Source organism: Saccoglossus kowalevskii, chromosome 15, assembly GCF_978046115.1.
Source record: "Saccoglossus kowalevskii chromosome 15, keSacKowa6.1, whole genome shotgun sequence".
NCBI lineage: Eukaryota > Metazoa > Hemichordata > Enteropneusta > Harrimaniidae > Saccoglossus > Saccoglossus kowalevskii.
Window position 1 is genome coordinate 35,128,134 of NC_140655.1, and position 13,584 is coordinate 35,141,717.

The window sequence follows — 13,584 nt, forward strand, 5'->3', positions numbered from 1 at the left end:
TGCACAACGCTCAACGTATGACAATCTATATACAGTATATACCGTAAACATATTTCCTGCACTGTCATTTGCTCATGAATAATTCAAAGCACTAAATCTAATAACAGGCTCTGCCTGCTGTGAACGGTGTTGCCGAGTTTTTCAATAATTAGTGATGGAGTTTGGTGACGAGGACTGGATTTTACTTCGGTCATACCTCGATGCTACGAGTTACTGCATTAAGTCAACTGCACGTATGCAGGTGAATGCTTCTAAATCCAAAATTATGAGATTTTGTAACACGATCAACCCTGATTGCCTTCATATATGTCATGATGTGTTTTTCCAACAATTGTTAGCGAGATTAAATATCTAGGCGTTATTCTAAATAGCCGCCTTACATATAATTGATACAGCTGTGTTAGGAACGTTGCGTCTCATAATAACATATTGTTTGGGTTTATGTTGAGAATGGCGAAATTTGTTTCAACTGACGTATTTTAAGCTTATATAAATCGCCTGTTATTCATTCCAATTTTAGAATATGACCTGCTACGTTAAATCTGTACATCTACCTGCGCATATAAGTCAGCTACGTTGTTCTGCTATTCTACTACTTCCCCGTATATGAACTTATATTCTTTTGTATTTAAACAATGTTTTTATTTCGTTTCAATAATATAAACACACAACACAAAATATTACATTACATAGTGGTATATGAAAATAATTTGCATATCATTTGTATATTTTTTTTTCATTTATCTCCACTGCAATATGTAGCCTATTTGAGTTTTTTTTCATTAAATAATATAAATAGTATGAAAGATGTGAACCATCAACCAATATTTGTTTCGCTTTTTATGCGTAAAAAACTTAACAAAACATTAGCGCTTGTGACTCAACTAATTAGCATGATTTTCTGACAGGTTTGGACCACACCCTTTCACTAGGGATTACAATGCATAGATCATATGGATACACAGTACATAACATTGAGGTAGCGAGAAGGGAAAACGAGAAAACATCTTTTTTTTCTCTGTTTATGTGAAATTTTTATTCATTTATTTTCATTTATCGTTGGGCAAAAAATACTCTGGGCAATTTGAGCTTATTTTCCAGAACGCAGTTGTGGATATTCCATTGTAAAATTACATAACCAGGCCAAGCGATAATGATTTGATTTCATTTAGCGAAGGGGCTTGAATAAAATAGTGTCTTGTTAAAACTATAACTCCCCCTGCCCCCCTCCCCCAGTTTTGTCTATTTCTGGGTCAACCAGATGTTTACAGGGTAACCCTCCTAGTAGATTAACTATTTGCATATGTATGTGTACGCAGAGAATGTAAACGTTTTTATTGATATTTAATCTTCTATTGAAAAGGTTATCTTGCAACACTTGTTTTTCCCATAATGATGAACAAATACACCGTTTATTTACATTGATATAAGGGGAATAATACAGTCATCAGTGAACAAATAGAACAGTAAGAAACGACCAACCCCGCAAACAGTTTATCCAGGTTTATATCTGTAAACCAACACTTTCGTGTGATTGTTTCGGACTTTAAACAAAAACTCCAAAATTGAAAGATTCGGCAATTGGTTACATTGCCAGTGCACAACGCTCAACGTATGACAATCTATATACAGTATATACCGTAAACATATTTCCTGCACTGTCATTTGCTCATGAATAATTCAAAGCACTAAATCTAATAACAGGCTCTGCCTGCTGTGAACGGTGTTGCCGAGTTTTTCAATAATTAGTGATGGAGTTTGGTGACGAGGACTGGATTTTACTTCGGTCATACCTCGATGCTACGAGTTACTGCATTAAGTCAACTGCACGTATGCAGGTGAATGCTTCTAAATCCAAAATTATGAGATTTTGTAACACGATCAACCCTGATTGCCTTCATATATGTCATGATGTGTTTTTCCAACAATTGTTAGCGAGATTAAATATCTAGGCGTTATTCTAAATAGCCGCCTTACATATAATTGATACAGCTGTGTTAGGAACGTTGCGTCTCATAATAACATATTGTTTGGGTTTATGTTGAGAATGGCGAAATTTGTTTCAACTGACGTATTTTAAGCTTATATAAATCGCCTGTTATTCATTCCAATTTTAGAATATGACCTGCTACGTTAAATCTGTACATCTACCTGCGCATATAAGTCAGCTACGTTGTTCTGCTATTCTACTACTTCCCCGTATATGAACTTATATTCTTTTGTATTTAAACAATGTTTTTATTTCGTTTCAATAATATAAACACACAACACAAAATATTACATTACATAGTGGTATATGAAAATAATTTGCATATCATTTGTATATTTTTTTTTCATTTATCTCCACTGCAATATGTAGCCTATTTGAGTTTTTTTTCATTAAATAATATAAATAGTATGAAAGATGTGAACCATCAACCAATATTTGTTTCGCTTTTTATGCGTAAAAAACTTAACAAAACATTAGCGCTTGTGACTCAACTAATTAGCAAGATTTTCTGACAGGTTTGGATAACACCCGTTCGCTGATTACAATGCAGAGAGCATATAGATACACAGTACACAAGAGAACAGGTGATGGTTGTGAATCATAACTGCCTCAGCTCAAAGATTGTTGTGTAATGCAAGGGAATGTAAAGGTTAATGTATTGTAGTGTTACCTCTGTGTAATTTACAATATATATGCATTAACCTTCACTGTGAAGGACAATATGGGAGTTGACTTAAATTACTGGTATTAGCAAGGCTGGGCAAATTTTGCGAAATAGTAGTTAGTTAGAATACTATACACGCAATCGAGACATTGTGGGATATCGAATGACGATAAACAGCAATTGATTATTTCAAGTAGTTGGAATTGAAGCAAAGAAGTGGCATATTATTCCATGAAACATACTCGCATATATCCGTACATATCATCATGTTTTATTGTGTGTGAGGCAAAGCTGTCATTTACATGATGATATTCAAATTACCATAGCTCATTTAAATATGTTAATGTAATTGAAGGCAATACGGAAGTGATTTGTCAATGTTGTTGTACGATCTTTTAAAAAATAATTTAACAATGTTTACAGTTTACAACGAAACTTACCCATTCAGACTTTTTTCTCATCATGCAATCTCGAATAGTACTTCCGCAGACACAGCGGCGAGCGCCGACATTGTTAACATTGAGGTAGCGAGAAGGGAAAATGAGAAAACATTCTTTTTTTCTGTTATACGTGACATTTTTTATTCATTTATTTTCATTTATCGTTGGGCAAAAACTACTCTACGCAATTTGAGTTTATTTTCCAGAACGCAGTTGTGGATATTCCATTGTAAAATTACATAACCAGGCCAAGCGATAATGATTTGATTTCATTTAGTGAAGGGGCTTGAATAAAATAGTGTCAATCAGTGCCAATCGGCATTTACTCAGCAGAGTTTGTTTTGTTTAACAATAGAATCCACCAACAGTGGACTTTATTGTATTACCATGTAGACCACGTAGAATTGCATATAAAACATTCGATCACGTGAATTTGGTGCTTATTCGTGAGAACAGTGTAGCCGTTGTTGGGTGAACTCCGGAGATCCGCCAGAATCATGTCCGCTCAAGAATTTGCTGCTCCGGAAATTGACTGGGATTTGGAAAACTGATTGTCCCAAATTGATGTGGACGACGCCGAGGACTTTAAACTGAGCGATATTCAGAAAGAATTCCGTTTTTTGCCTCCAGTTGACAGCAAACAAGTCACCGAATACCAGTAGTCACGCAAACAACCAGACAACTCACAGCGCTACAAAATGGGGCGTTAAAACATGGAATGAGTGGAAAGAGCAAAGCAGATGACTGATCTCGCTGGGATAAAAGGTTATCATACTGGGCATTCAGGAAAGGTACGTATTTGAATTTGCACTTTAGTAATGCAATGTTCGATTCCCTCGCTCACGATAAATAGTCATAACTTTATGTAGAAAATAATCACTACTCGTTAACTCCATTTTTTCATGCAAACTGTTTGGTGGAATACCATTTAAATATTATATTCACTGGCACGATATGTCGGATTCATTTCACGCGATAAAGATTTAATGCAAACGGCTTTGGCGTGTTTTAAAAAAGCTGAACGATTGAAAGTACTATAACAATATATTGATATTTTACATTGCTATGAGGTGGACTGTTACAAGCTATTGTACTTTCATATTGATACATTGTATTTTATTTTAAACAGGTTACACAGGCAACCACGCTGTTCCGGCAAAATTTCGACGAGCAGCTAATAGCAGAAAGAACGGGTCACTCCAGTCTAGCAATTAGAAGCTACAAGCGGACGAGCGACGAGCAGACGAAAGCGGTGTCAGACGCACTGCAGCCACCCAAACCGAAAACTGCGAAAGAAGCGAAAACGCATGACATATCCACCACCCCAACAGACGAGGACAAATCTAATACCACTGTCATAACCGATTCTTCCCAAGTGTCCGTGAATTTTGTAAAAGGAAATATAAAACTTGAAATACGTTTTTAAAATGTATCGTATAATCGTCATTGCGTATTTAAATAATTAAATGAAAATTCCACCTTGTTCTTTGTTTTCATTCAGTGGCCACCTGTTATGTTAATCAGCTTTTCACTCCTGTTGTGCTCATGAATATTTAAATTAACCCATTCATTATTAACAGTCCCGGCTTGTTAATCTATTGATAAAACAGTACCATTAACAAGAATGCATAATTAATTAGGTTGAAACTGTCCGCTAACGAAAGTAAGAAACATAGTTAGAACAATGGAGACGAGACAAAAAGTAGTATAACAATAATTAGTGATGAAGTTTGGTGACGAGGACTGGATTTTACTTCAGTCATACCTCGATGGTACGAGTTACTGCATTAAGTCAATTGCACGTATGCAGGTGAATGCTTCTAAATCTAAAATTATGAGATTTTGTAACACGATCAACCCTGATTGCCTTCATATATGTCATGATGTGTTTTTCCAACAATTGTTAGCGATATTAAATATCTAGGCGTTATTCTAAATAGCCGCCTTACATATAATTGATACAGCTGTGTTAGGAACGTTGCCTCTCATAATAACATATTGTTTGGGTTTATGTTGAGAATGGCGAAATTTATTTCAACTGACGTATTTTTAAGCCTATATAAATCGTCTGTTATTCATTCCAATTTTAGAATATGACCTTTCGGCCTGGAATATCAATATTATTGGTGCGTGTCCAATGTATCATACTCAGTTAGCACAGGGTGTAGACACCATACATCGACATTGACTGAACGCATTTGCTTCTCGTCAAACATTTGTATTATTTAGCTTCACAGTCTTCTAAAAAAATAACAGTAACATTGTTTCCAAATATATTCTACTTTAAATCTGTTCACCTACCTATTTATGAACTTATATGCATACGTCATCTTGTTATCGCCACGCAATAGTGTGTTAACTAATTTGAATAACCTTAACACATTTGTCTAGGTGACTAGCCTGGTTGAATTTTTGTATTGTTTAAATTATGTTGTACACTTGGAAATGATTGCTTTATTTAACATTAAATGAGTTCTTCAGTTCCCATCATTTTGTTTGTGGCGAATAAATTTAAAATTTTCTATAGAGCAGTGACCTCATGTTATCACCTGCAGTATCTCTAGAATATTTCAGTAATGTATTTATTATTGAGGTTGTATGCATATATATGGTCATGTGACATGGGAGTCAAATCTCGTCAATTGTCTTCACTGCAGCACTGCAACAGTGTTTGAGATATTACAATTAGGTATAATAATGAGGTCACATGACTATATATGGTCATCTAATATATCAATCATATTTCATGTATGATGCTTTGGTTATAGCACTGATTACACGTGTCTTTCTGTTATCTAAAGAGATCACTGCATAGTGTTGTAAACCCTAATTCTGTCAAACTAAAGAGAATTCACAAGATGTGACAACATTATACCATCCTTCTAACACCAAGTCACAATGCAAAGATGAATTGGCCATTAGAAATGTTACCTTGCCCTATTGGCAAAAGCAAATTAAAGCTTGGCGCAAGAGAATCTAGCTTCACTGGTTGCCGGGGCAGGTTAGGCAGTATGTTTAGGTTGATGTTATTAACAATGCCTACATTGTATGGCTATATGTCAGCTACAAAGCCATGATTGATACAGCTATGGTGAGGCTATACTTCAACTATACTTGGTTGTAGCCACTAAGTTACCAATAATTCTCTAGATAACCAAACTGGAGGTCAACAGCAATGCTTAGCTTCACTTACTGTGAGCTAAATATTACAAATTTGGACACGTGTGTCCAAGTACAATTGCTAATTGTTGTTGCTAACCCTGCCATGACAGAGCCTCCACCTGATGTTTGCTCCCAAACAGAAAAGACGAGTACAGGGAAAACTTGGACTGCAGAAAAGATGGCTAAATGTACAATTTTCTACACGGATGTAATAAACCTGTAGTCTATCTATGTAGGTGACTGTTCATTGTCCCTCTGTCAATAAGCAAATACAACTTCTTAAAAACCACCAGCCTGATTGTAAATAGCTTTGGTGGATTTCTATTAGCATATTTTCCCTGTAAAGGTTTATAAACCAGAAATCATGAATAAGATTTTTGACCTGAGCCCAACATGCACAAGTACTATCAATGACTTCTTCGATGCCATCCAATCACAAAAAAATTAACTAATTAAATCTTGGTAACGTCTCAGTTTGTACTCGTTGGCCTACACAACAGTCAAAGTTGCCATCTTTGTTCATGCGAGTCCCATATATATCACATATATGGTGACGACCATGACCCTTTAACGTTTCTGTTACATTACTCCTTCTAAACAAGAAGCCTGTCGGTTGAGATAGCTCCGCTGCTAGCAATGCACATTTCAATAAAAGAACTGAAGACATCATTAGAAAATGAACAATATGTATAGTATCAAAGCAACCGGACTTGCCGTTTTCAACAAGAATTCAAAAATATCACTTTTTACCAAAAATATTCATCAAAATTAGAGAATTGAAGATATTAAGAAATGAACAAATATGAGAGAGGTGCACATGTAGTACCTATATGTATAATATCAAAGCAATTGGACTTGTGGTTTTTAATAAGAAGTCGAAAATATCACTTTTTACCAAAAATGATAATCAAAGAAGGCTTAGAAAGAACTCCCGTGTGCTGAGAGTATTGGAGACACATTCCAAATTAATTCAAAATTACTTGAACTTGAGATATTGATGGAAAAGCTTATGCAAATATGAACAGATTTAAGTGTAAAACTAATAAGGTCTGCACAATGTAAAAGATTTTCGTAATATAATATCTATGTACCAAGTTTCGTTGAAATGTGGTTAGAATCAAAAAAATATTATTATGCTAATTAGTGAATTAATATGAACAGATTTTAACCCAAAATTAATCAGGCTGCCTATTGTCCTAGAGCATTTATGTACCAAATTTTATTCAAATGTGATGATCAGTACTTGATATACAAGTATTAATTAATTATGTTAATTAGGTGATTAAGAAGCATAAATATTTACCAAAACCTAATATGGTGTATAGTCCTAGATTCATTGAAATGTGGTGATGAGTACTCTTTAAAAGTGTCATTAAAATTCAATGAGTAGTTCTTTAGATATCAGTGCAACAGCCATGGAACAGCAAAAAATTAACTAATTATGAAATTAGGTAATTAATATGCGAAATTATTTACCCCAAAACAGAAGATCTATGTTGCAAGTCTCATTGAAATGTGATGATTAGTACTTGAAATATCAGGTGAAAAGCTGAAAATTAACTAATTATGCTAATAAGGTAATTAATATGCACAAATATTTACCCAAAAACTAATTAGGTCTCTGCACAGTCCTCAAGTAACTATGTACCAGGTTTCATTGAAATGTGATCATTATTGCTTGAAATATCAAAAGCTGAAAATTAATTAATTATGCAAATTAGGTAATTAATTAAAAACTATCAGGTCTGTGAAGTGTCATATGTCATCTATGCACCAAGTTTTATTGAAATGTTATGATTAGTACTTGAGATATCAGTGGAAAAGCCGAAAATTGATTAATTATGTAAATTAGGTAATTAATATAAACCGATTTTCACCCAAAACTAATCAAATCTGCACATTAGTTCAGAGCATCCATGTGCCAAGTTTCATCAAAATCCAATGAGTAGTTCTTTAAATATAAGTGGAAGAGTCATGGAACAGCTGAAAATCGGTTAATTATCATGCAAATTAGGTTATTAATATTCATGAATTTTTACCCAAAACTAATCAAATATGCGTATTAGTTCAGAGCATCCATGTGCAAAGTTTCATCAAAATCCAATGAGTGGTTCTTCAGATATCAGTGGAACAGTCATGGAACAGCTAAAAATCAGCTAATTATTATGCAAATTAGCTAATTAATATTCATGGTTTTCACCAAAACCTAATCAACTCTGCGCATTATTACAGAGCATCTATGTACTAAGTTTCATCAAAATTTGATTAGTGGTTCTTGAGATAACGGTGGAACAAAAAAAGTGACATACATACATGTGTACATACATACATACAGACAGGTTAGCTGCAAAGACTCCCTTTTGTGCTTCGCACAGGGGAGTCAAAAATTTTCACCAAAATTAGGGAATTAAAGATATAACAAAATGAACAAATCTGAGAGGTCCACATGTAGTACCTGTATATGTAATATCAAAGCAATTGAAGTTAACGAGAAGTCGAAAATATCACTTTTTACCAAAAATGACAAAAATATTCACCAAATTTAGAGAATTGAAGATGTCATGAAATGAACAAATCTAAGAGAGGTCTACCCAAGATACATATACTCCAAGTATCAAAGCATTCTAACTTGTAGTTTTCAAGTAGAAGTCAAAAAAGTAAAACATCGATACGAACGACGATGGACAATCACGCATATGATAAGCTCCGCTAGACAAAGTTGACAGCGGAGCTAAAATGCAGTGCTACACTATGCTATCAGGGGAAAGCAATACTTTCAACAATGGACCCTTCACACATCACAGACAAACAGTAGCGTAATGTAACCAAACACATCATAATAAAGATAATTTAAGACATGTTTGTATTCTCTGTACACTGATTTTACTGACTCTCAATGCATGCTAATGTACAGGTATATTCCGTGAAGAACAATAATTAAAATTCATAGCTGTAAAAATAAATGTGCAAGGAGTTGAGTTTAAATAAAATGATACAGTACTTGTGAGTAAAAATATCAACAGAATACTTTCTTACTCTTATCCAGTCCATATTTCAATATTCCTTGGATGGAATCTGCACATAGCATGATTAGTGTCATTTAAAAGACATTCACTGATTCTATATCTATAATGAACATGACGTTTTCAAAGTTATTTTGTACCCACAATTATCGTGGCATTTGTACTTGTTATTTTTGTTGCATTACTTTATACAGTGCTTGGTGAGTTTCCTTAAGAACGGCCTTATGTAAAATTAATAAAAATTAGTATTAGTTAATTGTGGAGATCACCATGCAAGTTATGTTGACAGTGAGAATTGTTTTTTTGATGGAATTTGAAAACATGGGCTATTCCAGTTAGGCAGTTTACAATTATAGTTCTTTAAGGACTAATATGGTATCACAACTGTTGATAAAATTTACCGTATTGCCTGTTGAAAGCTTCCATGAATGAATGAGAGAAAAACAGTATTGTATACCAAATTGTTATTCGATTGGCTCATGAGATTATTCAAAATTGTGAAATGAGAAAAGCAGGACTAAACCAACATATTGGCATTGTAACACCACATGACTCCAGACAGAAGATTAAATACAAACATTTTATATATTTTAGGAGGGGATAAATTATTTCTTTGTCAAATTTAGGAAAGTCAATAAAAATTAACAGTTAGTTTGAAGCACTGCTCCAACATATACAAATAACTTTTTTTTCTTATAAATAGCTTAATGGCATAGCTTTTTTAGTATCTTAGACCCGTAATAACGTAAGCAAATGGGAAATTATTCTGGACAATGGTTTTCAATTGAAGTGATGTTGAAGTGACACTTTCAATGGATAATGTTAGAAGAGTTAAGGAATTCAAATCAATGTAAAAAACAGGCTTTAAATAAATACACAAGATAAATTTTAAAAAAAAGTTGATGCTCATCATTTGTGTGCCCCTCTAATTTCAATAATGGTATGACCGGAGTATGGAAAGTGTCAGAAGCCAGTGAATACATGCAACTACAGACAAATTACAAACAAAAGTACAAATGTTATGACGACTGTTTTTTCGTAATTTCAAACATAATTTAATTTAATTTAATTTACCCTAATAGAAAATCCTCTGGAAGATGTCATTTTTTGTTATGCATAGCACTGTACATGTCTAGGATAGGACCATGTGTGTATTTCTACTAATTCAGACAATTATTGTTTACATTACTACACTGATCACATGACAAATCACAGTGCAGCCACAAACCTAACCTTATTTATTTACATCAAATGTTAATTAGATGAAACAGATGAATAAATATTACAAATGGGTCATGATGGCTTTAATAATTATACATTTACAGAGAAGAAAAAAAAAAAGAGTATAAAAAGTGTTTTATTTTGACCGTCAAATGTAATTATTCAATTACGCCCCCAAACTACATGGCACTCCACCTATATAATGACAAGAATCTATGTGGTGTTTCATTCACTACACACAACTCCACTGACGCCTCGAATCTATGTGGTGTTTCATTCACTACACACCACTCCACTCCACTGACGCCTAGAATCTATGTGGTGTTTCATTTGTTCCACTGATGCCTAGAATCTATGTGGTGTTTCATTTGTTCCACTGATGCCCGGAATCTGTGGTGTAGCATTCACTACACACCACTCCACTAACGCCTAGAATCTATGTGGTGTTTCATTCACTACACACCACTCCACTCCACTGACGCCTAGAATCTATGTGGTGTTTCATTTGTTCCACTGATGCCTAGAATCTATGTGGTGTTTCATTCACTACACACCACTCCATTGACACCTAGAATCTATGTGGTGTTTCATTTGTTCCACTGATGCCTAGAATCTATGTGATGTTTCATTTGTTTCACTGATGCCTAGAATCTATGTGGTGTTCCATTCACTACACACCATTCCATTGACACCTAGAATCTACGTGGTGTTTCATTTGTTCCACTGATGCCTAGAATCTATGTGGTGTTTCATTCACTACACACCACTCCACTCCACTCCACTCACGCCTAGAATCTATGTGGTGTTTCATTTGTTCCACTGATGCCTAGAATCTATGTGGTGTTTCATTCACTACACACCACTCCATTGACACCTAGAATCTATGTGGTGTTTCATTTGTTTCACTGATGCCTAGAATCTATGTGGTGTTTCATTCACCACACACCACTCCATTGACACCTAGAATCTATGTGGTGTTTCATTCACCACACACCACTCCATTGACACCTAGAATCTATGTGGTGTTTCATTTGTTCCACTGATGCCCAGAATCTATGTGGTGTTTCATTCACTACACACCACTCCATTGACACCTAGAATCTATGTGGTGTTTCATTTGTTCCACTGATGCCTAGAATCTATGTGGTGTTTCATTCACTACACACCATTCCATTGACACCTAGAATCTATGTGGTGTTTCATTTGTTCCACTGATGCCCAGAATCTATGTGGTGTTTCATTCAATATATACCACTCATCTAACATGTAGTTGGGAACAGTGTTAGTACATCTCATTACCCATTCAGATTTATGCAAATATCACACACACTTTTGGATGTCATTGGCATCTTGGAAAAGAAAATACTATGTTCCTTGGATAGTTTAAATTCTGTGCATGCTGGGAAATTCCCCATAACTCTTGTTTATAATGACACCACATGCTCATTCAACCAATCAAATCTATGGCGACCATAATGAGAAATTACTAGCATTGTAGCTAGGCATTAGTGGAGTGGAATGCCAAATATGCTTTTCAGTAGTTTGTGGAATGATAAATTTCAAGTGCTTTACTGCATATAATCTGGACATTTTGTTATGGGCATATTGTGAGTGGATCACTGCATATATTCTTCACAGGAAGTCACGAATTGCAAAGTTGAGTGACGAGTACATTTTAAGCCACCACTCTACTGATAATGACATTTTTCAACTTGTACAAAGTTGAAGCCTAAAATTTCGAATTTCTCTTGACATTTCTGATTCTCAGAATCGTGAGGGCAGAATTGACCTTGTACAAACACGTTACACATCTTGCATAAGTGTGAATTATAAATAAAACTAAAATTGTCTTGTACATCCTATGTACGTGTTTTGGCAATCTTGGAAACAAGATTATGCCAATTATTCTAAAAATAATTTGAACTCATCTACTGCAATAATATTGAGAATGCACGGTATGTTATGAGCAGTATTCAAATCAATGTGGTAGGCAGACTGTATGGCCAGTAAAGATAGATAGTTCCATTCACCAAAGACTGATTGTAGAATCAGATAGCATTTGTTTTGTTCAACAAGTTGGCTGTATCTGTGTGTATGTGCTATATATATATGTTTATATTCTAGGTTGAATGCACAAAATTCACATCAACATGTTTGACCTTCTGGTGACATTTTCAAATCTTCAATAGTTAATTTGGACCGTAGATTTGAATTCCACATTGCTGATCATTTCATACATGATATCATCAATACATGGTTTATGTAAGCAATCTTCATTCATATTCTCTGACTTTACTCATCAAGTAAATAACAAGACAGTATCAAGTTCATTGGGAGGTAGTCATCTCAGTCTTTATGTAGTTCCCATGAAGTACTACCTTAACGTAGTATCATCTATATAGTAGAGCTCCTGGAGAGATTGAATGCTAAGCTGAGCTTTTTGCTCATAGCATGGATTGATAATCACATTATTCAACAACATCAATTGTCTTATACACAGATATATCCACTGGAAGCAGAACACCACCCCTTCATTAGTACAAAATGGCATCCATTGTGTAGAGCCCCGTCATTAAGTCAGCAGGGTCAAAAAAATCTTGAAGTTCGGGATAATAATTATTCTGCTACTGGTAAATATTTATTTTCTTTGTGATTGGTTTTCTACACATAGGGCAGTTTTTGAGTGGTTTGGCGCACTTCCTACAAGTACTATGTCCACATAAGAACACTACGTTTCTTCTTGTTTCCATGCATATGGTACATAATTGGGATTCCTCCATCTCACGCATCTTCTCCTCTAACTGTCTAAATTCTTCAGTGTTGACAGCTGGTCCTTTCATCTGCATTCCATCTATAACAAGTAAATGAATTATTTGGATTAAAACTAATTTAATTTTTTTTCAAAAAAGACAAGATAGACAATTTTCATAAAACTAAGCTATGCTCTGTGATTATTTGGCACCAAATATGTAAATTTTCTCTTATACTTGCTATCAAACCCTTAATTTTTCAAGTGTAATTGGTTTACATCACCACTATAAATTGGTATATATCGTACTTGCTCTATTAGAAGCACACACATAT

General features: G+C 34.5%; 2 protein-coding genes across 3 annotated transcripts in view; one reads left to right on the forward strand and one right to left on the reverse strand.

The window, feature by feature from the left end:
* The first annotated feature begins 3,556 nt into the window (after positions 1-3,556).
* On the forward strand, positions 3,557-4,576 carry LOC100372810 (uncharacterized). Its single transcript, XM_002732545.4, has 2 exons — positions 3,557-3,885; positions 4,224-4,576. Exons 1-2 carry the CDS (start codon positions 3,835-3,837, stop codon positions 4,518-4,520), a joined length of 348 nt encoding a protein of 115 aa, XP_002732591.1. The 5' UTR covers positions 3,557-3,834; the 3' UTR covers positions 4,521-4,576.
* Positions 4,577-9,116: 4,540 nt separating this feature from the next.
* The window catches only part of LOC100374277 (E3 ubiquitin-protein ligase MIB2-like), a 112,840-nt gene continuing 108,372 nt past the window's right edge, over positions 9,117-13,584 (reverse strand). For both annotated transcript variants that reach the window (XM_085490761.1, XM_085490760.1), the window contains one exon: positions 9,117-13,351. In XM_085490761.1, the coding sequence (XP_085346887.1) occupies positions 13,125-13,351 (227 nt within the window). In that variant the 3' untranslated portion in view covers positions 9,117-13,124. The remainder of the gene's footprint in view (positions 13,352-13,584) is intronic.